Source organism: Rutidosis leptorrhynchoides, chromosome 9, assembly GCF_046630445.1.
Source record: "Rutidosis leptorrhynchoides isolate AG116_Rl617_1_P2 chromosome 9, CSIRO_AGI_Rlap_v1, whole genome shotgun sequence".
NCBI classification, from domain to species: Eukaryota; Viridiplantae; Streptophyta; class Magnoliopsida; order Asterales; family Asteraceae; genus Rutidosis; species Rutidosis leptorrhynchoides.
Window position 1 is genome coordinate 345,226,617 of NC_092341.1, and position 27,480 is coordinate 345,254,096.

The following is a 27,480-nucleotide window of genomic DNA, read 5'->3' on the forward strand; positions in this document are numbered from 1 at the left end:
CTACCTTTGGTAGCATTGTACGGTTGTACGAGTTGTGGATATGGAACGTAGTTCTAAGTGAGGGAGTGGCACTCCCGCACGAGGAGGTTTTAGTGTGAGATTTCGGATGATGCTTTTGTTAGATCCGGAAATTTGGTCGAGACCTAGTTTTGGTCAATTGGTGGTAGAGTACAATTTTTGGCTCATTGGTACTTATGATATTGGATTTGTAAATTACCACCGAGGTGGTAAGTTTGGTGAATCTCGTCGAGAGATAATGGACGTGTTTTGGCGAGCAAGGTGAAATCCCTCGGTTAAGGGATGTGCGTATCGGATTCTCTTCTAGAGAAATATTGTTTTGTGCCTATGTTTGATATAGGTGGTTCTTGCTCGATAGTGTAGACGGTTAGCGGTATCCGTTAGGGTTCACTATAGTGTAGCGGAGCGCGATGTTGCACTACTCGTTGTGTGAGGTATTGTTATAGTGGTGAAGCATGACTTTCGGGGTCCGCTGACTTCATCATGAGGTATTGTTATATCGGTGAAGCATGACTTTCGGGTCCGCTGACTTCATCTGGTGTTGAGTGATCTATCAGTTGTTTTATACTCCTATGGTGGGATCGTGAGGACCGTATTGTGTGATTACTGATGCGATAGCCGTATTTCGCTCACATGTCGTTACGGGCGTGACAATGGTCGATTTTGTACGCCTAGGGTTTTAAGTTGTTATAGTCGATTGGACGCTAGCGGTTCTATTCGTTCGCTTATGATGATACGGTAGTTGCGTATTGGTTGTATTATGCGCTACAAGGGATGTTTAGTGATTGGTGTTATCCGTAAGGATTCGTTTGGTTCGTTCTTCATCGTTTCGGGTTGTTGACCTTAGGTTGAGACTTGGTTGCTTTAGCACGGTACTTGGTAATGGTACGCTAGAGGAGTGATATCTCGGTTAGAGATGGGATGAGTTTCCCGATGCGAGGGAATGAGTATGGTTTTAGTGCTCGGATTGTGGATTTGAGAAAAATCGTGGATGACGATTTAGTTGTGGAAGGCGATTCGTCGGGAAGAATTGCTTAGGAAAGTCGGATTGGGACTTATGTTGAGGACCGTGGAGTGTGGTCCGTTTGGTTAAGTGACGAGGATCACGAGGACGTGATCGATTTTAAGTGGGGGAGAGTTGTAAGACCCGAATATTTATCTTGCTTGTTTGTGCATTAAGACATTCGAGATTGGGTTTCGCGGATTATTTATATAAAGTTTAAAATGAAAAAGAATCTGTTTCAGAGAGGCCGCGCGCCGCGCGGGGTAGGGGCGCGCCGCGCCGATTGCTGCTGACAGAACTCCCTTGTTTTTATTTAAATTAAATGAGGGGTAAAAGGGTAAAATCACATGGGGCCGGATTTGTGTGCCATATTAGCTACTTTGGATCAGTTTTGGATCATTTTTCATGTCCATTCATCCCTTCCAAATATTTAGAGAGAGATTGGAGGTTTTAGTGAAGAAGAAGCTCGAATCGTTCAAAGTCTCGGGTTTTAAAGTTGTTCCTTTCGTTCTCGGCTACACGGTGATAGTATTGGTAAGCTCAAACTCTGAATTTCATTTGTTTAATTTGATATTCAAGTTAGGGTTTTGAGTTAATTTGTTGTAATACCCTTTTAGGTGATGAAATGGGTTTAGTGATGCTAGTAATCGTGTTTGTTGTTAATTGTTGGTGGATTTCGGGTTGGTGAACTATTTGGCCATGTTTAGAACTTGAAATTTAGTTTAATCACTTAAGTTAGTGATTATGGAAGTGTTGAAACCTATTTAGGGTTATTTGATTGACTAACTTTGACTTTGGGTCAAATTAGGGTTTCGTGGTGATTATGACCCAATTGGCGATTTAATGAAGTTTATAAACTTAAAATGGATTAAGTTGAAGTATAAAACCGAGTTAAATGTGTTTTGGTGTCAAAACTTGCAAAGAATGAGATTTTGACCTTTATGGGTCAAAATTAGGGTTTAAGGGTCAAAATGGGTATGACACGTGTTTAACACTTGAGTTCGGGTTTAATTGGCATATTAGGACCATTCTCACTTGTGTTAGTGACTATTGGTTAGTTTGGGCACGGTTTGTGCTTGGAAGTGCATTTGGGTCGAAATTGCACTTAGTGACGAATTGGGTTGATTTGTAAATCCACTCTAAGTGTATTATTGTAATTGTGGTAATGGAATAGGTACTTTCCATTGGCGAGTTGCGGATTACTTGGAAGCATTCTTCAAGACTTCAAGGTGAGTGGAATATCTATATATGTATGTATATGATTTATGTGCCCGTGGAAATGGTGTCACATAGCCGTTTAGTGACCATAGTTGTGGGATATAGCCGTTTGGTGACCATAGTTGTGAGATATAGACATTTTGTCCACATTGATAGTTGCCCGTAGTAATGATGTCACATAGCCGTTTTTGTGACCGTAGTGGTGGGACATAGCCGTTCTTGTCCATAATGATTATTGTGAGTGGAATATGTATATATGTATGTATATGATTTATGTACCGTGTTGATGGTGTCACATAGCCGTTTTGTGACCAAGGTTGTGGGACTTAGCCGTATTAGTCCATGTTTTGTACTAAGGCACATAGCCGTGTTTGTGCATTTAGTGGCAAGTAATAGCCGTGTTTGTGTATTTAGTGGCAAGTAATAGCCGTGTTTTACTCCCACGTTGTTATTTGAGTTACCCGTACACATAGCCGTGTTGGTGTACGAAAGCGTGAGTAATAGCCGTGTTCTACTCACATTGAGCAAGTGATGCCATAGCCGTTTTTGGAACACTTGAGGGGTGATGCCATAGCCGTTTTTGGAACACCTCGGGGGGTTAGCATGCCATAGCCGTTTTTGGAAGCTAACGAATGTTATGAACATCGATGACTTGATTCGCGAAGTCGTTCCCCTAGCGAAGAGATTGGTTAACCATGAATTGTAATTGTTGATGCTAGCATTTAATTTGATTTATTATATATATTTATTTATGCTAATGATGTTGCTAGTTGTACGGTTTGACGTTACTAGCTATTGATTGCTTATGAGGTTGCTAGTTATACGATTTGATGATACTAGCGTTTGGTACGATGAGGTAAGTGATTTATGTGTATTTATGTGATGTCGTGGATGCGAGTAGGTAAGTTGTATATGCATGTATATATTTATTCTACTCACTAAGCATTAGCTTACCCTCTCGTTGTTGACTCTTTTTATAGATTGCATGCGGATTGGTGGCTCGGGTAAGCGCGAGGACTAGAAGACTTGCATAGTTTGCTTTAGAGACTTGCTTTTGGATTGTTTAGGATTGGGTAGCATATCCCCAATCGCCATGCTCGGCTTCGTTTTGTATTAAAAGTCTTATGGTCAAATATCGCATTTTGGTACTCAAGGGGTAATTTGGGTCGATGTGGGACCCGCTTCGTAAATTTGATTTTATTAATTAAACGTGCTAGTTTTTCATATATGAAGTCATGGTTAAAAGCGTTTTAGCTAAATGTGTCGGGAACTAGTCAAACATTTTCATTAAATTGACTTCCGGGGACAGCGGGCTGTCCAGGTGGTTTGGCGCGCCGCGCGGCCACCTGGCGCGCCGCGCAGATGGCCTGCACCAGAAAATTTTTTTTTTGTTTGAAATTTCGTCGTGTTTGGTCGGTTACGGTTTGGGTTGTTACAGCTAAGCACTTGCCAAAAATATTGTATAAACTTCCAGATATTTTTCGAAGAAGATCTGCAGGCGTCAGAAGAAAAAGACGGCGTTCAAAACGGCCATTGCGATTGCTTCCGCCAATTTTGGAAGACGACAGTGGTGGAGTGCCTCTTCCAATTATGGAAGAAGACGGTGCAGCATTGCTTCCACACGAGATCATATCATGTTTGGAGGACGGTGGTGATGATCGAGCTGAGCTTCATTGGAAAAGAATGGTGGATGACATGGCAAAGAAAGGGAAGTTAAACAATTGCTTAGCAATTTGTGATGTTTCGGACACCATGTTTGGGGAACCAATGAATGTATGTATGGCTTTAGGACTTCTAGTTTCGGAACTAAGCAAGGAGCCATGGAAAGGGATAGTGATTACGTTTAGTAAAAACCCCAAGTTGCATATGGTGGAAGGAGATGATTTAAAATCGAAGACCGGATTCATTAAAAGAATGGATTGGGGATGGGGTGGTGGGAAAATTAATTTTCGAAAGGTGTTTGATTTGATACTTGATGTGGCAACTAAGGCGGATTTGCACAATGAGGATATGGTAAAGAGGGTGTTTGTATTCACCGATATGGAATTCGATCATGCTTTAAAGAAACCATGGGAGGATGATTATGAAGTGATTAAGAGAGAGTTTAATGAGAACGGGTATGGAGGATCGATACCGGAGATTGTTTTTTGGAATTTGAGAGATTATTCTCGAGCGAGTACTCCGGTTGTGAGGAAGAAGACGGATGGGGTAGTGCTTGTTAACGGATTTTCAAACAAGTTGATGAAGTTGTTCATGGAAGACGGAGGAAGTATGAACCCTGAACGCGTAATGGAGAGTGCCATTTCCGGCGAGGAGTACCAGAAATTGGTGGTGGTAGATTAATTAATGCATGATATGAATTCATCGAACGTACAGTTGACTATGTATGTATGCATGCATATATTAGCTAGAGTTGAATCTTAACAAGTTTTAATATTTACGATGTATGTAACTTGGTTGATGGAAACAGTTATTGATATATATAGTCTAACATATTATAGTTTCTTTATTTTTTTTAATTTATTTTTTATTCAGAATTTCAAGTCATGAACTTAACTAATACGTCCGTAGATGGTTTTGTTAATATCAGCTAGCATACAGTCAGCATTAAAGTTCAGTTTATTCAGGGCAATTAATTGTTTATTCAGGGCAATTAATTAATGGAGTCCACACCAAATCACCAGCATGTAAGATCATCATGATGAATATATATATACAATATTAACAACTGTTGGTATACAGATTTACAGTGAGATAAAATATGTTAGAATTCACATATATAATTAACAATTAGAGTTGATGCACGCACACTCTCCTTTAATATTATTTCATGAACAATTAATAATACGAGCAATTCTTTAGCTGGAAGTTAAGTTGTTTTCACTTTTTCCTAGCAATCCTCATTAGGAGTAGTGTGGCAATTAAGTATAACGCATTCAAAAACTTGTTTCTAGCAATTTTATGTAGGAAATATCTAATGTGTGCCCTAAGCACACATGATAAGAGCATTATTACATATGAAGTTTATTTTTCGAAAATAATTCTCAATATTTGGGCATGCTGATTTTCATGATTTTCCATATTTGCCTATAAATTTGAGTTATTAATTAAAAGTGATAAGATGTAGGGTAAATTTAGAAAGAAAAAAAATATGAAATAAGTAATTTTAGATATAATAATGTTCTTTTCCCAATAAGAGCATACAATAAAATTATTTATTACATATTTATTACATCTAAACTTATTTATTACATTTTTTTTTTTTTCAATTTACCATTTATCTTATCACTTTTAATAACTCAAGTTTAGGGACAAATATGAAAAATCATGAAAAACAGCATGCCGAAACATTAAGTATTATTGTCGAAATATAAATTTCATATGTAATAATGTTTAGGGCACATTATATTAGATTTTTCCTAGTAATAATTACTGAAATCTAGAAGAAACAAAAACATAATTCGAGGTTAAATACAGATCTATGTGGGTGTTTAGATTTGCCTATTGAAACTCTCTATGTAAAGATAATAATCAGATTTAATTGTTTGGATAAAGAGACAACGTTTCTGATCATCTGAATATTTAGATAATCTCAGTTTACTTTTAACCTAATTTGATATACTTTTACACCCATTTACAAGTCTCAATGATTACAAAGATGTCATTGTTGGTCGTTTATCTCTAAATTTCATGAGAAAACACAGCCAAACACCATCTTTTGTAACACGTTTTATTACATGCAAGAAAATAATAATATGATTCTTACTATTCAATATCACACAATACTTTCAAAAACGCTTCCCCATACACGTTTTATTACATGCATCTTTTGTAACACCTCCCCGTACACCACTCATGTGTTATTGGGTTTTGTTGTTATTGTACTTTCAAAAACTCTTCCAAACACCACATAAAAAGAACCAAGATTGGTTCTCATATTTACCCGATGCGAATAAATTTGACAAAGAAACAGACAAGGTGGAAAACAAAACAGGATAACCACACATGACTGACTATAAACTACTAACAAGGTTGCCAAAAAAAGCTACTCGGGGACTACTCGAATGTTGACCAATCTTGACTTTGACCGAGTTTTGACCAATTGATCATCATCATGCCCGTCGCTTGCTCAATCGCCACGAATTGGGTTCGTTATACCTATCATATAGAGGCTCAATCCGCTCTTGTCTTTTACGCTTAGACATATTTGTTGGATCAGACACCTTAAAGAACCTAGGTGCCAATTCCACAAGCCATTTTGGATCTACAACCGTCACCTCACGCATGTATTCTTTTGTTGTCATCACTAGCTCGTGGTAGATAACCCAATCCGGTTGCCTCTGGAACAGAGCACTACTTGGATGTATGTAAACCGGTTGGTTCTCAACTATCGTACGGTATCCCTCTTGTGGGTCCTTGCGCGCAGCATGAGAGAAAAACCCAGCTGTAATTGCCTTCCGTATCTTGTTAAAGTTCTTCCCGGCAATCGCAACATCCAATTTGTACCTAATCAGAAAACAATAAGTGATTCAGCACATCATACAACATTTTTGATCAAAATTACCAGATAAATTTCACATAGTAACATAAGATTTAATAAATAAATTTCACATAATAACATAAGATAACAACAGCTAGTGCCAAGTAACAAGTTGAATTGGGCAAGCAATCAACATTTTATATTTTATTGAATTGAACTTCACAAATAACTAACGTTTTAAGTAACTACTGAGGAATGTATACATTATTTATATAGTATTACAATAATTTTTTTTTTTTATCTATTTAAAAGATGATTTCTAAAGTTTTAATTAAAGCTCAAGCCTGCGTCATCATAAATCAAATTTAAAAAAAAAAAAAAAAAAAAAAAAACACACACACACACAATAAAAAATCTAAACAAAGGAAAGAGAACATACTTGTTCATAATGGATAAAAGTTGCTTTCTGACATCTTGTGCTTTCCTGAGCGAACCTGAGTGAACGAAATTCTCTTTGCACCATGGCCCTGAAAAGTTCTTTGCTTTCCAAGCCTCGTAAACAGCAAGCAAAGTTAAATGATCTCCTTCAGGTTGAAAAAACTTTGCTTTTCTTTGATCTGCTTGTGCTTGTTTTTCCCTAGGTCTATAAAAGATATTCCCAGTTGTAATCATTGCAATTATGGTCAATATCTCATCACTACAACCCAAATCAACACTCGCAAGCAACATCTTAGACAATGGCGGGTCAAGAGGAAATTCAGCCATTTTCCTACCCAGTTTTGTTAAAAGACCTTCTTCATCAAGAGCTCCCAGTGTGTACAGCTGTTGCAGAGCAGAAATTAGGGTTTGAGAAGAAGGCGGGTCCATAAAATCAAAAGACAGCAGATCATTTATCCCCATTGCTTTCAAATTCAATGTTATTAATCCAAGATTTATCCTTTGTATTTCTGGAATTGATGTAGGCGACATTTCATTATTAAACGCACTTTCAGTGTACAGTCTATAACACCTTCCCGGCCCTGTTCGTCCTGCACGCCCAGCCCGTTGCTTAGCTGATGCTTGCGATATTGGAGTAATCACAAGCGAATCTAGACCTTGTTTTGGGTTATATACAATTTGCTTAGCGAAACCCGGATCAATCACATAAAAAATCCCATCGATTGTTAAAGAAGCTTCAGCAATATTAGTAGCCACAACCACCTTTCGTTTCCCAAATGGAGCAGGTTCGAATATCCTTGATTGCATTTCACTAGGTTGCGCACTATAAGCCGGTAATATAATCAATTCAGGAAGACGTTCATCTAACTTTTTCATTCTTTCATATAAACACTCGCATGCATGATCGATTTCTTCTTTACCAGTCAAAAACAAAAGTATGTCCCCCTCGGGTTCTGTCACGTGTATCTGCAGTACAGTTAACAAAGCCGCTTCAAGATAATCGGTTTCGGGCTGTTTAGTGTAAAGTATCTCAACTGGAAATGTTCTTCCAGGTATTGTAAAAATATTGCAATTAAAAAAATAAGCAGAAAACTTTTCAGCATCTAATGTAGCCGAAGTGACGATTAACCAAAGGTCGGGTCTTTTTTTCACTAACCCTTTTAATAACCCGAAAAGTACATCAGTATGCAGTGTTCTCTCATGAGCTTCATCAAGCATAATCACTGAATACTGAGAAAGATTTTCATCAACCAATATTTCCCTTAGTAGCATACCGTCTGTCATGTACTTGATAACCGTTTCCGGGCACGTACAATCCTCGAAACGAATCGAGTACCCAACTTCCTCACCCAGACGACAACCAAACTCTTCAGCAACCCGTTTAGCTACAGACGTAGCAGCCACCCTTCTAGGTTGTGTGCACCCAATCTTGCCCCGAGTGGTGTAACCAGCTTCAGCTAAGTACTGTGTGACCTGAGTTGTCTTCCCGGACCCTGTCTCACCAATAACAACCAAAACCTGGTTATCATTCACAGCTTGAACCAATTCCTTCTTCAATTTGTATATAGGCAAGCTTTGTCTCTGTTCCTGTAAAGAAAGCTTTGACCTTTGACCAAAACTCACTGTTTTACCATAAGAATCTTTTTTCCATTCGGGCATATCGTATGCAGACAACCCAACTCCCCTTAACTCTTGCGCTAAATGTCTCTCACCCGACTCAGGCATCGGGTCTTCCCAGGGTCGATTCAAATCTTTCGGGATCGAATCAAGCATCGTTCTCTGTTGTTGGTCCTTAACTTCTCTTCGTTCTTTGATAAGTGCAGACTGTAAAGCCGCTGCACGACTCAACGAACCTTCAGGGTTTTTAAATATCTTGACCGGGGACATATCCATCGAATAATGACTCTGTCCTTGAAGAAACGCAGGTTCGTCTTCGTTTAACTCGACCTCGAGGTCCTCATCACCACCTTCTTCTTCTTGATACATCATTCCTTCATTAGTTTCTTCATCAAACATTAAATACTCTTTTACACTCAAAACCCCTGACGCAAGTAACTGTTTCGCCTCCCATCTCTCCGGTGAACTCATCCTCTTCATCAGTCTACTTGAACGAACCCCCGCCCCAACATCCTCTTCCGTAAGACTTATTCCCGATAGTCCTGTCCTCCTGGATGTGATCATCCTGACATCATCAACATTATCATCAGCACTTTCGTTCTTCAATGGCAACAAGTCCCTCCCAGTATTCTGGTCAACATCTTTCATAGAAAGAGACAACTTCTGACCAGATATTGAAATCACTTTCACAAAAACCTCTTGATTCCGTTTAACCACATCTTTGGCATTTGCTATTTTCCTTGTCGACATTTGTGAAACGTGGACCAAACCTTCATTTCCATTGATATCAATAAGCTGAACAAAACTGCCCTTGTCCATTACTTTAGTAACCCTTCCTTTATACACCTTATATAATTCAGGCTCATTGGATTTGTGTCTATAACTCTTCCTCTCACCTGTTTCATATTTATCATCTCGATCTCGACCTCTATCGCTATATCTATCTCTACCCTTGCCACCATGAGTTCCTTTATCATCGTCATACTTGTTGTCGTTTCTAATAATCTTCTTCTGTTTGGCTTCCAATTCAATTTCTTTCTCCAATGTCTTCACACGATCTCTACTATCCTTACTAGAACATCTAATGGATTTGGATTTCGATTTAGGGGGCCGAATAGCGTGGATAATGGTTAACAAAGTGCGAACAACGTAATCAGGCATCTCAGCACCATTTTGTTTCAATTTAGAATCAAATTCATCAACAGTTTCACACTTTCGACCTATGGATATAATGAATTTGGCCAAAACCAGATTCTGTTCATCATTAAACCCTAGATGGGATTTGAGTTCAGTACGAACTTTATATACGAGGGAGCGAAAATCGATTTCTTTCAAACTCTGTTCTACAGTTTGAGAAACCATGATTATCTAGGTTTATTACGGCATACAAAAATTAATAAAAGCAATAGATTGTCAGCGAGGGTTTCGGAGTATACCTGAAATTAGGTCACGCTCGTTTGTTTGATTGGGGACGAAGGCAGCAAGATGGGGTATTATAATATTTTCCTGATATATAATGAAAAGAAGGTCGGTGCCGTTTAAAAAAATAAAAAAGTCGTGGTTGCGAAAATCAGGGCGGGAGATGAATAATATTTTTAAGGGGGTGGTTGTGATTTAAGGGGGTGGTTGTGATGATTTCTACTACGGAGTAATATTTATTAGAGCACGCGGAGTCGATGATTTTTTCAACGTCCAGATCAACAACGGCAACATTCGACCGGTAACTCACTCTGGGGTGTCGCCTCAACGTCAGAGTACGGCGTTGGGTCCAAGTTGGATTTCAATGTTGTAGGGTATAAATGTCCAAATAATTTATTTAGTGGTGTATGACAAATTTGAGGTGGTGTACGGATCAACTCCATTTTAAAATTTCTATTCGAACGGATAGACATTTAACAAAAAATTTTAAATAACAACTAAACTCTTTCACATTTTATCACACTTTTATACAAATTGCTCTACATTTTCACAAACTAGAAAATGTCTAATGACAAAAATAATTCAAACCAGACGAATAACCTTTACAAATCGAACAATCCATACTTGATTCTATGAAGTAAATTAAAAAATGTCTAACCAAACCAGACGAATAACCTCTACAAACCGAACAATCCATACTTGATTCTATGAAGTAAATTAAAAAATGTCTAACAACCAAAATAATCCAAACCATTCAAATAACCTTCAAAAGTTTTATTAATTATTATTTATATTGAATAATTTGCTTTTTTCTTACTTTTTCTGGGAATGAACTAAATTAAAACATGAAATAGACATACTAATGTGTCATATTCATGATGATAATTATAATGATAATGATGATGATGAGTTAACATATTTAGACTCTGAGGTCTCAATTCTACTGCTTTGTACTTGTTTGGATTAAAATCGAGAATTAATAGATGTTTCGAACCCTTGTGTACCATGGTTACCATCCAAAACAGTACATGTATAATCTGTCAACAAAAGATGAGTTTTTGGCACATACTTTGTGCAGTTTTTCAGTATCTAATCTCTAAGGAATTTTGTGTGATTGTCTTCTCGTCTTTGTTGTTACTTGTGGGTCAAGTAATAAAGAGATGGCAAACAGGACATTTGATCTGCTTGGGTGAAAGTAAAAGTATTTGTTTTGTGTATTTACACTTCTTCGACCTAAACATTAATAGCACGTGATTTAGAAAGGAAAAAACGAAAAAAAAAAAAAAAGAAAAAAAAAGAAAAGCAATGCCTCTGAGTAGTGCTAGTGCTAGCAATATGGTTGGTTGGGAGGCCCAAACACTTTTTTTCCTCCCCAAACTTACATTTTTACAAATATTTAGATTATAAAATAAGATTACAACATAATTATATCATTTAAATTTCAACCTGAGTTTTTAACATAATGATTTTACAACCGAATATTATGGAAAAACATTGTTTTGGGGCAACCCAACCCGTAACTAACCTGCCAGCCCAAATCACCCGTAATGCCACGTCTATTAATAAGAAAGGATCCTCCCATTAGAAGAGGTAAATTTGATACCTGTGGGAGATTCATTAACTCGTACACAGCCTTTTGTGGGGTCAGCTCATTGTCTATTATTCGTGCCACAGCTGTTAGAACTGGCATTTTAACATTGTATTTTTGAGCCAATGCAATCACAGCTCCGGCAGTTGATACACCTTCAGCCACCTATAATAAATAACACAAGTGTGAATCACCATTTACTGATGAATGGGTCCTCAATATGGGTTGTTTCATCTTAAATGGGACATCTAAAGCTTTTATTTAGCTAAAAGGGGAATATGTTGAAAGTCGTCTACAGTCAACTTGAAACAGTTTGAACCTACTAAATGGTCTAAATTAGCAAATTAAACTAGTTTGCAATCATAAGTAATTCATTAATCACTTGTAAGGAAAAAACACAATTGGACAAAAAAGTGTTGCATATCAACCAACTTGACCCAGCCCATTTCAAGCCATGCTAGAAAATGGGCTATTTCACTAGTACCTTATTTGACCCATTATCCAACCCGCCCGTCTGGCCACCTCTGGTCCAGAGTAAGAGGTTCTACAAAGCATGAGTTGGATAGTAACCTGGTTCATGGAGCAGAGTATATCGTCAAGTGTTTCTCCAGAACCTAAACGAACTCCAACGGTTCTATTTCTTGAGAGGCTAACAAAGCACGTAAGCATTATGTCCCCTGTTCCTGATAACCCGGAGATTGTTGTAGACTTGGCCCCCATCTTCATTATATTCATAATGTAGAATACTAGTTAGACACCATAGTAATAATTACATAAATCTAGAAGGAAAAAAAAAAACATAATTCGAGGTTAAATACAGATCTATGTGGGTCTTTAGATTTGCATATTTAAACTCTCTATGTAAAGATAATCAGATTTAATTGTTTGGATAAAGAGATAACGTTTCTTATCATCTGAATATTTAGATAATCTCAGCTTACTTTTAACCTAATTTGATATACTTTTACACCCATTTACAAGTCTCCTTGATTACAAACATGTCATTGTTGGTCATTTATCTCTAAATCTCATGAGAAAACACAGCCAAACACTATCTTTTGTAACATGTTTTATTACATGTAATAATAATATGATTCTTACTATTCAATATTTTCCAAACACCACATAAAAAGAACCACGATTGATTGTCTCATATTTACCTGATGCGAATAAATTTGACAAAGAAATAGATAAGATGGAAAACAGGATAACCACACATGACTGACTATAAACTACTAACAAAGTTGCAAAAAAAACTACTCAAGAGTACTCGGTCGGGACTTTTTAGGGAGTACTCACTCGGGATGTTGACTAAGTTTGACTTTGACCAAGTTTTGACCAATTTTTCAAGCAATCTCGAGTTTTGGCAGATTTTTTACCGATTTTCCAAGAAATCCTGAGTTTGACCGGGTTTTGACCGTGTACTCGCAGAGTAATTCAAGTTCTGCAACACTGACTACTAATCACCCAACCCGTTCGACTAGCCCATTTTGACACAAGTATTAGTCATCATCAAAGTAGCAATATATGTTTTCATAGACACAAATGCGTGTATAAAGATTGAAGGATCATACTCACCTTTGTTGATAACCATCGTATTTCAGAACATCCCTGAGCAACAAGGGCTGCCATGGAATTATTACCAAGATCCAAACCCTCCACAATCCCTGCTGCTATCGCAAGTACATTCTTTAAAGCACCAGCAATCTCCACCCCTGTAACATCACTGTTCCATCAGGAGTTAAAAACCGAGATTTGCAAAATTAAAAAACAGCTTCTTCAATAAAGTTAATTTTTAAATTTCAATAGATATTCAAAGAAGATCTGAAAAAAAAGATTAAAATCATCAATAAACATTATAAGTTCAAATAATATGGAGTATAATATAATTTACCTTGTTGTGCTGATTCTCAAGTTTCTAGAAGCTAGGAGTTGCTGGACTGCGTTTGCTAACTTCTTGTCCTTTGACGCAACCACCATTGCTATTAAAACACAAGCAAGACCTTAGGGCCTTATTTCTTTTGGGCGTCTACCATTTTCATATCATTAATACCATTGATACCATAGCAAGAAATCAAAAATGATATGATACCAGCATTGAGGAACTCGTGAGTTTCCTTATTAATGCCACACATCTTACCATTTTCACATTATTATTAATCCCACTGATATGATATTAGAATAGTCTTCTGAAATGGGTAAAAAAAGTGGCCCGTGCAACAGTTATTGTTTATAATTTTCGTTGCACACCCTCGCATCTAACCTGTAGGCAAGTTGTTCATCAACTCGAGAGCAAATGAAGGCCCGGAAAGTGCAACAAATGGCTGTCTGGAGTTTTTTAGTGTTTGTGGAATTATCTGAGACATCATCCTCAACGTGTTTAGTTCTAATCCTTTGCTAAGGGATATGAAAGGAAGCCCAGGTTCTACATACTTGGCCACACCATCCAAAAAGGAAGAACTGAACTGCAAGATAAAGTAGATCAATACAGTTGCACTAATACAATAGACATTTTTCCAACATGAGAGGTGAATATTTTTGTAACTTAACTTTAGAATTCTTATAAAAAGTCTATTTATCTAAACTGAAAGATGATTATGATGAATTAGAAACCTGTACTGGAACAGCATGAAGGCAAAAGTCAGCACCGGTCAAAGCGGTTTTTGCATCTGTAGTTGCAATGACATTTTCAGGTAGCTTATGATCGGGAAAATATTTACTGCCAACAATAGAAATTAAAGGTTTAAACTACATTAGTATAGTTGAACTAAAATCCGTCAAACATGGTATGAGATATAGCTAGTTAAAAGCAACTATTAAGAGTTCTTGAGATCAGCATGAAACCAATAAAAATCTCACCTATTACAATGCTTCTCGTTAATAGATTGACAAATTTGATGATCTCGTACAAGCATATTTACTTCCATTTGTGCCTTTCTACTTGCAACATGGGAAGCCATAGCTGTTCCAAAAGATCCACCTCCTAGAACCACCACCTAAAATTCATTCAGATAGTACATGGCATATGAATGTTAAAAAACTAGTCAACTTATCGTCACAATAATTTACTTGGGATGTACTAAAAGTAAATGTAATATTATAAAATTGAAGATAACAAGTGAATCATGTATTAACAGAGCACTATTTAAAAGGTAATAGTAGTATATTTAGTTATTTACCATCATATTATAGCAAGCATGATATGATTCAAGTATTTAGGAACTCGCGAAAACTGTAAACGTGCTCATGTTTCAGGTTAAATCAATAAAAACTTGCTCACATCAACTCCTTTAGAATACATTATATCATAGGAAGTTCACACCAGTTGCAGGAAGAATTTGATACACTATTCTATTTTGAAATGAGTGATCATGATTATCTACGATCGTAAAATGATCTGGGTATGGATATCTGAGAGCATACGTGAGGTTTATGCGGACTTAATTAGGTAATTATATATCTAATGATTTTGAGGGATTAAAATATTACTATTTTATCTTTTAATTGATCCTTGCAGAGGACTTATCTAACAGTTACTTTTCATGCAACTACAATTCGAAAAACAGCATTTAGAATTTTGAATACTTTAGACACATTACTTAGCAGCAAACACTTACAGAAAATTCAACTCAACTCCACTAAGGGAAATACAAAAACCACAATAGCATCAAAAGAATAAGTGCAGCTAACACCTGTCTATATTGAGCAATAAGTAGATGTAGTGATTCTACATTATTTATTCAGTTTCTAAGATCTTACTTATTCAAATTCAAGTATAGATAATCTCCTTGCAGCAATAAGTTCCCAGTGTTGCCTGTACTTATATCCTAAGAGTCCTATCCAAAGGTATGTCAACTCACCGAAAAAACAACCTAACAGCAGTACAATCTATATTTATATCATCTAGTCTAGATGAGTAAAAGCTGAACTCAAGCTTCATCTCAATATTACCCAAAGCTTGCACATGAATGCAATTAAGAAACTTAAAGCTAGAACAGCTTGAGGCACTACAAATGACTGTCAGGACTCATGAGGAATGCCATAAGAGTATACTCTGTACATACAAATCTCTTAACTCAGCAGGAACTTTATTACACTATACTTACATTTATATAAACTGTATCATGTTCCATTTGGTTCCATAATTAGGTTATCAATTCATACTTTCAACTTTAGGTTATCAATCAATTAATAATAATAATAATAATATTATTATTAATATTGTCGATAAATTGATCAACTAACCTCACAAATTGCCAAATCGTAATAATAGCACATACACATATTATCTAATTATAAAAACTGTATAAGGAGATAAATTACTTTATTTGTACGTTCTAGAACGTCCGTTTTGACTTTTGACCGCCAGGACCGTGACCACCGGACGAGCTTCTCCCACGCGACTCTAACAATTTTCTGTCGGTCTCTGGTGGTGCTAGCGACTTCAAGTGACACGTTTACGTCCGGCGAAGGCTGATCCGGCGGAGGCGGTGGTGGATTAATTGCTGCAAAACACACAGTAGAGGTGTTGTGTGTGTGGTGTAGACGGAGTGAGTGTGCAGGTTTTGGTGTCGGAACGAAATTAGCACGATGTTGGTTGAAATGTGAAGATGATGTTGATGATGATGACGAATTGTTGGTGAAGAAGGATGAGGTTGATAATGGCGGTTCGAAGAGAGACGCCATTGCCGTTCTCAGTGTGTGTTTTTATCACGTTCACGCATTCCGTCGAGTGTGTTTCAGAAGGTTTAGAACCCCACGTTTTTTAGGATTGTAAGATGAAAATTATAAAAAGAGTTTTCATTTAATTATTATAAAATTATAAAAATTTAAAAATATAAATAAATAAATTCAAAATTATAATATATAAAATTAAACTATATAATATAAATAATAAATAATAGTAGATAAATTAAAGGGATTTTTAATCTTACAATAAGTTTGTTAAATGCAACTCTCAAGCTATTTCAAATTTACTGTATTTAACTTTTTATATTTATAATGCTTCTTTATACAACTTTCATTGTTTAGTTTTAACTTTTAATTTTATGATTATTGTTTATGTTTATTTATTCAGTCTACAAACTTCGAATCTCAAGCGACGAATACAGTGGTTGCACCCTTGTATTATGAGTTTCCTCGGTGTTTTGTTCGTTTGGATGTCGTTGTTCCTTTTATCAGAACTTTTTATGTGATCCTCATTTTACGTTATTATTGCAAGAGTGACAGACGCCGTGATCTTCTAAGCATCACAACTTTCCTTGCACTTGCTTCCCCTACTTCGTTTCGTGGTGGTGAAATTGTTGTGGTTGAGGTCGTATGCCTAGGGTGTTTTGGTGGCTTGGTTTTAGATTCTCGAGGCTTTGGGCTTTCAACCGGCAAGTTGGGTTGCTTGATTTCAACTAGTTAGTGTCTGTCGTTTTTCTTCATAGTCGTGGTGTCATGCAGTATGTGGTATGTGGTGATCGGCCGACTACATGTATATCATATCAGATGTCTATGCTCCTTTTGTTCTTCATCTTCTTCATAGCTCTTTCTCGACATTGATCCATTCCCCGTGGTTCACACATTCTGCTGCTGCCTTACCTCTCTGACTCTACATTCTTGCTTGATTGTGTAGATTCCGCACTTGATTTGTGATTTCAAGGATCTTCGAATATGTCTGACTTTTTGTGGTGGTTACAATTTTTTTTCCTAGGTTCTCAATGTCATCATGCCTTCCACTGTTGACTGGAATGTGTTTGATAGATTGGTGTTGATCAAATTTAGGTTGGGTGATTTCGTGTCCTAACTTTGGTTACGACTTGCGGTGGTGCAGTCGTTTTAGTTTCTAATGTTTTATTTATTTGCGTTTGGATCTTTAGTGTTGTTGGGATGTCAACTTGGTGAAGATTTCAGTTACAATTGGGGACTTGTCGTGAAGTGATTCCCTTCTTGACTTGTTTAATTAGTATACACCGGTGTTTCAAGGTTATATGGTTTTTCATCGATTAATTCAATAACCGCTACTATAAGATTAATATTTAAGTGTTGTTATATTTCAGTAGGCTTATAACTACCTTTAGTGACCTGGTTCAATATATTCAAATTGAAAGAACCAATAAAAGAGAGATGTGTTGTAGAAGATATAGGAGAGAAAGAGGTTGAAGAGGTGTGATGTATTTAATGTATATGTGTGTTTTTGTAACTTACATTATGCACATATATATAGTACAAATTTTACTATCCATATTTGACTAATTACCATCCATATTTAATTACTAAATTTACAACACTCCCCCTTGGATGGTAATTTTTTTAAAGAGCAATTAATACTGCCTCGTTAAAAACCTTGCTAAAGAAAACCCAGTGGGATAAAACTTTAGCTAAGGGAAAAAAAGTGCAGCATAGAGTTGACTCCCCCTCAAGTAGACAACGCTGAGTTGTCACATCTTTTGAACTTGCCTCATGCCAATATTGTGAACGTATGTTTTGAAAACAGCGATTGACAGTGCTTTGGTATAAAGATCAGCAGAGTTGTTGATTGAACGTATCTCATTTTAATCTGGTTGTCTTTTACGAGATCTTGAGTATATGAGAAGAATCTGAGGTTTTCATCTGAAACTGTATCATCTAAATCTTTTATGTACAAGTTTGACCCATGTGATTTGTCTAAAGTCTCCTTCATGGTTTGCTCAAACTGTTGTTTCAATTCCTATTCCCTTTCAGTCTTTTTCTGAGCCTTACCAATATACCATTATTTTCCATCAAACTTATGACCGTTAAGACCGTTTATAGCTTTAGCGCCTCGTCAGCATTTATGTTTTGTTCTGTCATTTTTGATACTCTTCTTTCATTTGTACTATGTAAGCTGTATTATCTTCATAGATAGTTGTTGGGATTTTATAGCGTTCTGGTCCACAAGAATCAATAATGATTTGTATCATTGATCTTAACTAAAATCATTCCCGAGTAGCTTCATGTAACGCAATCACTTCGGCATGATTTGATGATGTTGCAACAAGTGTTTGTTTTGAGAACGTCATGATATTGCGGTGCCTCCATTTAGGAATACATATCCAGTTTGAGATTTAGCTTTATGTAGATCAGATAAATAATCTGCATCTGTATAACCAAACAAATCTTGTTTCGAGTTGTTAGAATAAAATAATTATAAATCAGTAGTTCCCCGAAGGTATCAAACTATTTGTTTGATCCCATTCCAATGTCTTTTGGTAGGGGCTGAGCTGAACCTTGTCAACAAATTAACTGCAAAAGAAATGTCAGATCTTGTATAATTTGTAAGATACATAAGAGCCCCAATTGCACTAAAATATGGAACTTCTGAACCAAGAAGATCTTCATGATCTTCTAGAGGATGAAATGGATTAGTATCAATATTAAGATCTAACAACCATATGAGTACTTAATGGTTTTTGTCTTGTCCATATTAAAATATTTTAAAATCTTTTCGGTATAAGTTGTTTGATGTATAAGTAAGTCATTAGTTATATGCTCAATATGTAAATCAACATAATACTTGATTTTTTTTATTATTTTAAAATCTTTCTTTAGAAGTTGAATGGCTTCATAGATTTCATTATTTAAGATAATTGATATAAACAGCTATGATCACATATCCGAACATTGTTTTTATAAAACACACGTGCAAATAAGTTTATATGCATACCCTTTTCTTATCAAGTAGTAATTTAATCGATTATACCACATACGTCCCGATTGTATAAACCCATTTAGAAATCTTTGTGATTTAATGGAATATATTCCATTGGGTTTTGCATTAGATACTTATGATACCTTAACCCTTCAGGTATATTCATATATATATCATTATTAAGTGATCCATACAGATAAGTAGTAACAACATCCATGAGATGCATTTAAATAACTACCAGGTTGATTAAGTATCTAATAAGTAATTGTATTCATTATAGGAGGATAAGTTTTTCTCCTAATTCATTTCTGGTCTTTGTGGGAAATCTTGAGTTACAAGTCAATTTTTGCCTTGTAACTTCATTTGCACATTTCTTTTCGGATAAAAATTCATTTGTATCCCATTGTTTCACATCTTTAAAAGTGATAACGATTGATCCAAAAACTTTTCTTTTATTGAGCGATTCTAATTCAGCTCGTATTGCTCCTTTCCGTTGAGTTCAATCACGTCTATTTTGATATTCAATGACAGATTTTGGTTCCAGATCATCATCTTTATTCATGATGTCATTGTAACATTATATGAAAATATCTCATCAAGATTTTTCATTTCATTTCAGTTTCATAATATTGCATAATTTATTGCAATTTATGTATTTACATTTATCAATATCCTCTACAGAAGGAGTATTGATTTGTGGTTCTTCTTGAACACTTTCTTTTACCTCATTATCAGCTGATTTTCTTTTTCGAGCATTTTTATCTTTGGAACCAATTGGTCTCCCACGTTTCTGCCGTAGCAAAGACTCATAAGTGACATTATTGCCAGCTTTTGTAATTTCAATTCTAGCTGAAGCATTTACTGCTGGTATATATGATTTAGTCACTTATTTTTTGTATCTTTAAATGCATAAAGTAATTAATTTGCAAGTTCTTGCATATGCATTATATTTGAACTTTCTTTTCGCATTCTTTTGTGCGATGATCAATATTCCTTAATTGATGTTCACACCATGAAACATCATTTTATTTATATTTCATTTCTCCCCCTAATATAGGGAACAATGTTTCATTAAAGTGACATTCGACAAAACTTGCTGTAAAAACATCACCCGTCATGGGTTCAATATATCTTATGATTGAAGATGTTTCATATCTAACATATATTTCAATCCTTCTTTGAGGAACCATTTGTTGTGATTGTTCAATTAAAAATACACTGCACAACCAAATGTTCTAAGATGGAAAATATTCGGTCTCCACCAAAATTAAGTTGGTAATGGAGAATATTTATAACTTGCACTTGATTTAATGCGAATTAATGTCACATCATGTAAATTTACATGTCTCCATATAAATATTGAGAGTTTTGTACTCATTTCTAATTGTCTAGTTATTAGCTGTAAGCGTTTATCTATTGATTCAGCTAAACCAATTTTGTGTATGCACATGAGCAACTGGATGTTCAACAACAATCCTTGTAGACATATAATAATCATTAAAAGCTTGAGATGTTAACTCACCAGCATTATCAAGTCTCATCCTTTTAATGGTGTAATCAGAATAATGTGTTCTTAATTTAATAATTTGTGCAAGAAACTTTGCAAATGCCATATTACGGCTTGATAACACACAAACATGAGACCATGCGTTAGATGCGTCTATTAGAAAAATGGTCCACATGATGGATGAATTGGTCCATATATATACCCTTGAATTCTTTCAAGAAACATTGGTGATTATTTCTCAATGTGCTTTTCATTAATCGCCATATGTGCTTTTCATTAATCACCATATGTGTTTTTCGTTAATCACTATATGTGCTTTTCATTAATCACTATATGTGCTTTTCATTAATCACCATATGTGATTTTCATTAATCACCATATGTGCTTTTCATCATATATCATTTTCACCATATGCGCTTTTAATCATATGTGCTGCGCTTTTCGTCATATGCACTTTTCATTATATGCACTTTTAATTATATGCGCTGCGCTTTTCATCATATGCGTTTTTTATCATATGCGCTTTTAATCATATGCGCTGCGCTTTTCATCATATGCGCTTTTTATCATATGCGCTTTTAATCCTATGCGCTGCGCTTTTCATCATATGCGCTTTTTATCATATGCGCTTTTCGGTGCTACATAGATATTTCTCATTTTCGATTATCATTGACTGATAATCATATCCATTATGATATATATCAGAGAAACTTAACAAATTTCTCTTTGATTTGGGAGAAAACAAGACATTGTTTACCAAAAAATTCGTACCATTTGGTAATATGAAATTTTGCCTTTTTCGTTCCTTATATCAAGTTTGCAAGAGCTGATATAGTATTTATAATTCCTTCATTTGATTTAAATCAATGAAATATTTCTTAGATTTGATCATAGTGTGTATGTTACTACTATCTGCAATACATAGGTCTTTACCATTTAATTGATGTTGTATTTCAGCAGGATTCATACTAAAACTTCAAATAAGATAAGCAAATAATGAGTTATATTTCAGCAAGATAATCAAATTATATTACCTGCAAACAAGTTATAATCTGAAGTACATAAAAGATAACACTTAATAAAACATATGCGTTATGGTCTAAAACCATTTATTTATGAGTGATACATAAAAAAAACTAGGCATCTTAGAAAATTCAAACCATTCAAGTCTCAAGGTAGCGCAGGGTTAATTTATGTAGCGACCCCGACAAATCGTCAAGTGACGGCGTCGGCTACGTGGGTCCCATTACCTGATTATAAGTCTTTAAGATAACGTTTGACCAAAATATGTCGCCTTCATTTCAAAATAAAGATTGTTTCAAAGTTTACAAGAATTGTTCAACCAAAAGTTAAGTTACAACGTTATAAGTACGATTGAAATCCAGGCGACACAGTTTAAAGTAAAGTCAAAAGACGCTCCATGAAAAGCATGTATACTCGACATCCAATGCAAGTATCAAATAATGAGCGGAAGCATGTATCACATATCGTGCAAGACCTGAGAAAAACATAGAAATCTGTCAACGAAAACGTTGGTGAAATCATAGGTTTAGTAAGTAAATTGTATTGAACCACAAGGTTCTTTAAGAATTGCTCAACCAGAATCGTTCACATTCCAAAATAGTATTTGTATCACGAGCACCCAATTATCAAGGCTTAACCGAATCTTCCCTCTGAATTTTGAATTTAGTGTTAGAACTTACACTATACATTGTTGAAATTATATTTCATTCACTAACGGTAGCGAACCGTCTGAATGAGGGTTTGTTAAACCCGTATGGCCACACAACATAATTACACGCTTACACTTACACCCTGCAAGTGGAACTAATGATAATTGGATTGAGGACTTTTGTTCAAACTCGTATGCATCCTTGTATTCGTATTTGTTCACAATGTAAAAGCATGAAAAGTAAATAAGTGTGAAATGTATGTGTTTCTCAGCCCACGATGTAAAGAATAAAAGTGATTGAAAAAGTGGGACTATGATCTCACCTTGAATGCACGAGTAGTAAAGTACTTCAACAAGTAAATGTGTGCAAGAACAATGCTAGTCTTGACCTAAACAAATAGGTTGTATCAATAACGGTAAACACGATAGGTCAAAGATGTTCAATTAGTCCTATGGCTCGTTAAGACTCGATCCTAATAGCATGTGAATCAAATTGTCATGTTTCATGCAAGGTACAAGTATAAAAACATGTTAGAACGATTGCACAATTATTTGGTTAAGTTTGATTAAAAGTCAATTTGGTCGGGTCAAAGTCAACAGAAAAGTCAACGGGGTCGGGTTGGATATCCGACAATTTTTCTAAGTTATATAATCATATATGAGCATGTTGGTCAAGTTTCATGTTAATCGGAGGTCTGTAGCATAGCAAACATTTTCACGTCAAATGACCAAAGCAAACAGCCAGTTTTAGCCAAATGGGACGGCGTCCCGAATGGCTAGACGGCGTCCCGGTTTTAAGGTTGGGACGGCGTCCCGAGAAGCTAGACGGCGTCCCGGTTCAAAAGGTGGGACGGCGTCCCAAGTATCTGGACGGCGTCCTGATCTTTTCCCAGGCCCTGTTTGCTGTATTCCTCAAATGGACGAACCAAAACACAAACAATCACATTTTATGATCCGCAAACAATTAGAACATGTATTTTATATCATCGGAAAGCTCTTTCGACAAGGAACGCAACTAAGCACTTTTCATCAAGCAAAAACATCATATACTATAACCGAAATCCCGTCAAGTGATCAATAGAGGTTTATTTTCAAGTTTCAAGTTTATCAATTGAAATTTAAGTTTCGGGAATCCAATTTATACATATGATATGCCGTTTTGAAGGTAATGAAAAATGTAACACAACTAAACACTTATCAATAACATTAACAAGCATTCAACGCATCAAAATTTCGTTCTAAGAGTTGTCAACCCTAACCAAAAGTTCACAAAATCAATAATCGCGTTTATGAAGTTTCTTAAATCAATCTATACATCAACATGAAGCTAATGATACTAGGAACACAATTAGAACATGAACTTTTAACATCTAACAACATATGATCATCCAAAATTCAAGAACAACACACCAAAATTCAAGTTCATGCTAGTTACACTAAAACAACGAGATCGAGCATACAAATTATATACACGACATCACAATGAGCCATAGACACTAACTAACACCATTTCAAGTCAAAAACACGAATTTAGAGAAATCTAGAGTTTTAGAAATGTTACCCAAACGAGATGAAGTTAGTATCAAATTGTAGAGGATGAAGAGAGGATTCCAAATATGTAATTTGTTTTGTTGTAAGCCTCCTAGATCGAATTTAGATGATGAATGATTGAATTGGGTGTTTGTGTGTGTTCTTGCTAGAGAGAAAGAGAGAGAGAGGGAGATGGTTGAATGGTGGTGATTGGGGTGGACTAGGTGACCTAGTCAACTAGTTTGCCCCGTGTCAATTTTAGTCCCTCGAGTTTGTAGTCGGGTGCGGAAAATACCTAAACGGAATATTTTAAAACGCGTATTAAAATCCGATAACGAGAATATTTAGAATGTTAGCTAACGGAGGTTACGAATCTAGATACGAGGAATATTATCTAAAAAGAAAAAGACGGCGTAAAAAAAAAATAATTTAACGGAAAAATGCGGGATGTTACATTATCCACACCTCAAAAGAAATTTCGTCCCGAAATTTAGTTGGAAGTAGTAGTCGATATCTCTTACTCGAGACTTAGAGTAGTAACTCTACGAATGAGTGAAGGTACTATCTTGGACATTCCACGAATCCGGACAGTCGGGGTGTTACGTTGTATTGAAGTTCGATTTCACGATCCATGATTTCAATCAGTTTTCCCATGAAGAGGAGTTTGTCATCAATAGTTGGTGCATCTAAAAGGATTGCACATTCCTGTTCCGCATGACACGTTTCTAAGTTTGTTACACGAAATGTAGGATAAACGGAAACTTAATTGAGTCGGCAGTTCTAAACGGTAGGGAGCGGTTCCAATACGCCCCAAAGTTTCAAAAGGTTAAATATTGCGAATATAACCCTCCTCGATTTCCCAAAATGGATTACAACTTTCCAAGGTGCGGTTTCTCAATATTACGCGGTTACACACTGGGATTTGTGAGGTTTTCATCTAAGTTTGGTATGACTCTTTTGGCGACTACGGGTCGTCTCGAGCCCTTCTCGGACTTGAATGATCTCAATTGTTGTTTCCTGATGTAGTTTAGATTTCGGTGTTTGTTTGCCACATGCGTTGGTCCAACGAATAGGGGTATGACATTTGCGGTCATATAGGGTTTCGGAAGTGCGGCGTTAGTACGAGAACGGTAACTATCGTAGTATGAGGGATCAACTAAAAGCGATAATGCGAGTTTGAAACATGTCCTTCCAGGATGTAAATCGTTCGTTTGCTCGGTTCGTCGGTTTGTGATAGATACACGGTACATGTGTCTAAGCGGGTTCCCAAGGTCTCTTGTAACGCTAGAAGTGAAACGAGTATTTCGATACAGGATAAATGACGAAGATACACCGTGTTGGAATAGAATCTCTTAAGATATGTTTGAACAAGTCAGTTAGGGTTCGAAAAAAAATGTTCGTTAGGACTATTCACCCTCGTGGCGAATACTAATGTAATATGAGGAGTTTATCTATCCATGGAGAAATGTTACAAGGAGTTTCCTTAAACGGAAATGCGAGCGATGAGGATAGGAGTGAAATGAGGACTTTGAATAGGATGAGCTTACATCTCGAGGTTGCCATAACGTGCCTCTAGTTGTCAAAAGTTGAAGTCTGAAAGAGAAACGTGATAGTACACGTAGTTGTATAGTTCGGGGTTGCATAACAGTTGGCCGATTATCAGAAACACAAGGGCGTTAAGTCAAAGAAGAGTGTAGTATCGTTGGATTGTGTGTTATCTTAAATTCCAGTAATATCAGACGGTAATGGTGAAATATCAGGGGTATGTAGTGTGGTACGTGATGACGAGAAAATTGATCGGATCCACAATTTAGTATTCGACTTCTCCGTGCAAGATAACGAATTTAACTAGAAATGTTGGTGTGAAGAATCACGCTCAAGGTTCGATCGCGGAGAGATTAAAGTCGTGTAACACGAGAAAAGTCAGAAATGAATTTTCGGTAATAACAGACGAGGTCTAAGATTTTACGAATACAAGTCTGAGTGGGGAGAGTTTCCTGATTACATGTGGCTTGATTTTGAGATTGATTGAAATGCCTTGATCATTAACATTATGGTCTAGAAAATTGGACTTCGTTCAACAGAAATTCTCACTTGGAGAATTTGGTATAGAGTTGCTCTTTTCTCAAAAGTTCGAGCGTAAGATGGTGATGTTGTTCGTTTTCCTTCTTTACTCGAATAAGTTAAGATGTCATCTATAAATACGATAACAGATTTGTCTAGATAAGTTTGCATACGTGGTTTAGGAGGTTTATGGATACGGACGAGCTTTGGATAAATCGAATGGTACTAAGAGAGATTTACAACTAACGTTGCGAGTTCGGAAAAGACTCAGGAGACATTGTCTCCCTTAACCCCCAATTGATGATAACCGGAACGGAGGTCGTTTTGGAATACACACGGGATTCATGCAAGAAATCATGAGGTCATGGATGCGAGGGAGAGGGTATCGGTTTCCAACCGAAAATTACTCAGTTCACAATAATCTATACAAGACGATGGGGAAACAAATTTTTTTTTTTTTTTTTTTTTTACGAATATGTTCCGAGCTCCCTAGTTCTATAGGTGTCAAGTCAAAAGTCTTAATGTATATCCTCCAATAAAATTTATAGGCACACAATATTTTTCCGTTGGTCACTTAAATCGTCTAAGTAGTATTTAGGGGAAAAAGTGGAATGTAAAGAGCACGAGTCAAAGACTTGTTTATAAAACGTCTAACGGTAACCGAATCGAATAAACATGAAACGTGAGAATTTCGAGAAGAAACATACCCGTGACTAGTCCATCGTCGTCTCGGGCATCTTAGGCGTTGATGTTGAAAGTTTAACGGCGTGCGTTGGGGTTGATTTTCTTATTTGGGCACGCACTCCTAAAATGACCCGGTTGGCCACATTCAAAACAAACACCCGTCTTGGGTGCATTGTGCTCCTTTTGGGCGACGGGAGCGGTATTCCCACAATCGTGGGCTACATGGCCACTTCTTTGACACTTCAAGCAAAATGGTTTGCCACATTCACCTAAATGATGTTTGTAGCACTCGTTACAATACGGTAGGTGTCCGGTATAACCTTTCTTGCCGTTGGGGATGAAAGGCTTCTTGGCGAAGTTGTTGTAATTGCTTGTTTGGGGGGCTTCCCATTTTCTTTTGTTGTCACCCGACTCATCCTCGGCTTTAGGTGCCGGCACTTCAATCTCGTCTACCGTTTCGATCAATTGACGGGCCATATTCAGGGCCTCTTGGTGATTACTGGGTTTGGATGACATTACTCCTTGTTTGATGCTCTTGGGAAGACCATCCATGTAAAGTTCAACCCTTAGAGGTTCGGGGGTCACGAG

General features: G+C 36.4%; 3 protein-coding genes across 3 annotated transcripts; 1 reads left to right on the plus strand and 2 right to left on the minus strand.

The window, feature by feature from the left end:
• The first annotated feature begins 3,829 nt into the window (after positions 1 to 3,829).
• Positions 3,830 to 4,582, plus strand: LOC139869153 (uncharacterized). The gene has a single exon (XM_071857474.1). It carries the CDS (start codon positions 3,830 to 3,832, stop codon positions 4,580 to 4,582), a length of 753 nt encoding a protein of 250 aa, XP_071713575.1.
• A 1,559-nt stretch (positions 4,583 to 6,141) lies between these two features.
• LOC139865672 (probable pre-mRNA-splicing factor ATP-dependent RNA helicase DEAH5) lies at positions 6,142 to 10,300 on the minus strand. Its single transcript, XM_071853752.1, has 2 exons — positions 7,159 to 10,300; positions 6,142 to 6,745 (listed from the first exon to the last, which is right to left on the minus strand). The coding sequence occupies exons 1-2, from the start codon at positions 10,134 to 10,136 to the stop codon at positions 6,352 to 6,354; spliced, it is 3,372 nt and encodes a 1,123-aa protein (XP_071709853.1). The 5' UTR covers positions 10,137 to 10,300; the 3' UTR covers positions 6,142 to 6,351.
• Positions 10,301 to 11,375: 1,075 nt separating this feature from the next.
• On the minus strand, positions 11,376 to 16,502 carry LOC139866583 (glycerol-3-phosphate dehydrogenase [NAD(+)] 2, chloroplastic-like). Its single transcript, XM_071854861.1, has 9 exons — positions 16,105 to 16,502; positions 14,641 to 14,777; positions 14,395 to 14,500; positions 14,045 to 14,246; positions 13,676 to 13,763; positions 13,360 to 13,507; positions 12,352 to 12,501; positions 11,797 to 11,946; positions 11,376 to 11,426 (listed from the first exon to the last, which is right to left on the minus strand). Exons 1-9 carry the CDS (start codon positions 16,465 to 16,467, stop codon positions 11,412 to 11,414), a joined length of 1,359 nt encoding a protein of 452 aa, XP_071710962.1. The 5' UTR covers positions 16,468 to 16,502; the 3' UTR covers positions 11,376 to 11,411.
• Positions 16,503 to 27,480: the final 10,978 nt, after the last annotated feature.

Excerpts from the sequence above, each read along its gene's own strand:
- LOC139865672 (XM_071853752.1), bottom strand. The coding sequence starts at position 10,136 with ATGGTTTCTCAAACTGTAGAACAGAGTTTGAAAGAAATCGATTTTCGC. Across the intron at positions 6,746-7,158 it reads CTTTTATCCATTATGAACAA|GTACAAATTGGATGTTGCGA; the intron begins GTATGTTCTCTT and ends TTTTCTGATTAG.
- LOC139869153 (XM_071857474.1), top strand. The coding sequence starts at position 3,830 with ATGGAAGAAGACGGTGCAGCATTGCTTCCACACGAGATCATATCATGT.
- LOC139866583 (XM_071854861.1), bottom strand. The coding sequence starts at position 16,467 with ATGGCGTCTCTCTTCGAACCGCCATTATCAACCTCATCCTTCTTCACC. Across the intron at positions 14,778-16,104 it reads TTCTAGAACGTACAAATAAA|GTGGTGGTTCTAGGAGGTGG; the intron begins GTAATTTATCTC and ends AATGAATTTTAG. Across the intron at positions 13,508-13,675 it reads TTGAGAATCAGCACAACAAG|TGATGTTACAGGGGTGGAGA; the intron begins GTAAATTATATT and ends CTGATGGAACAG.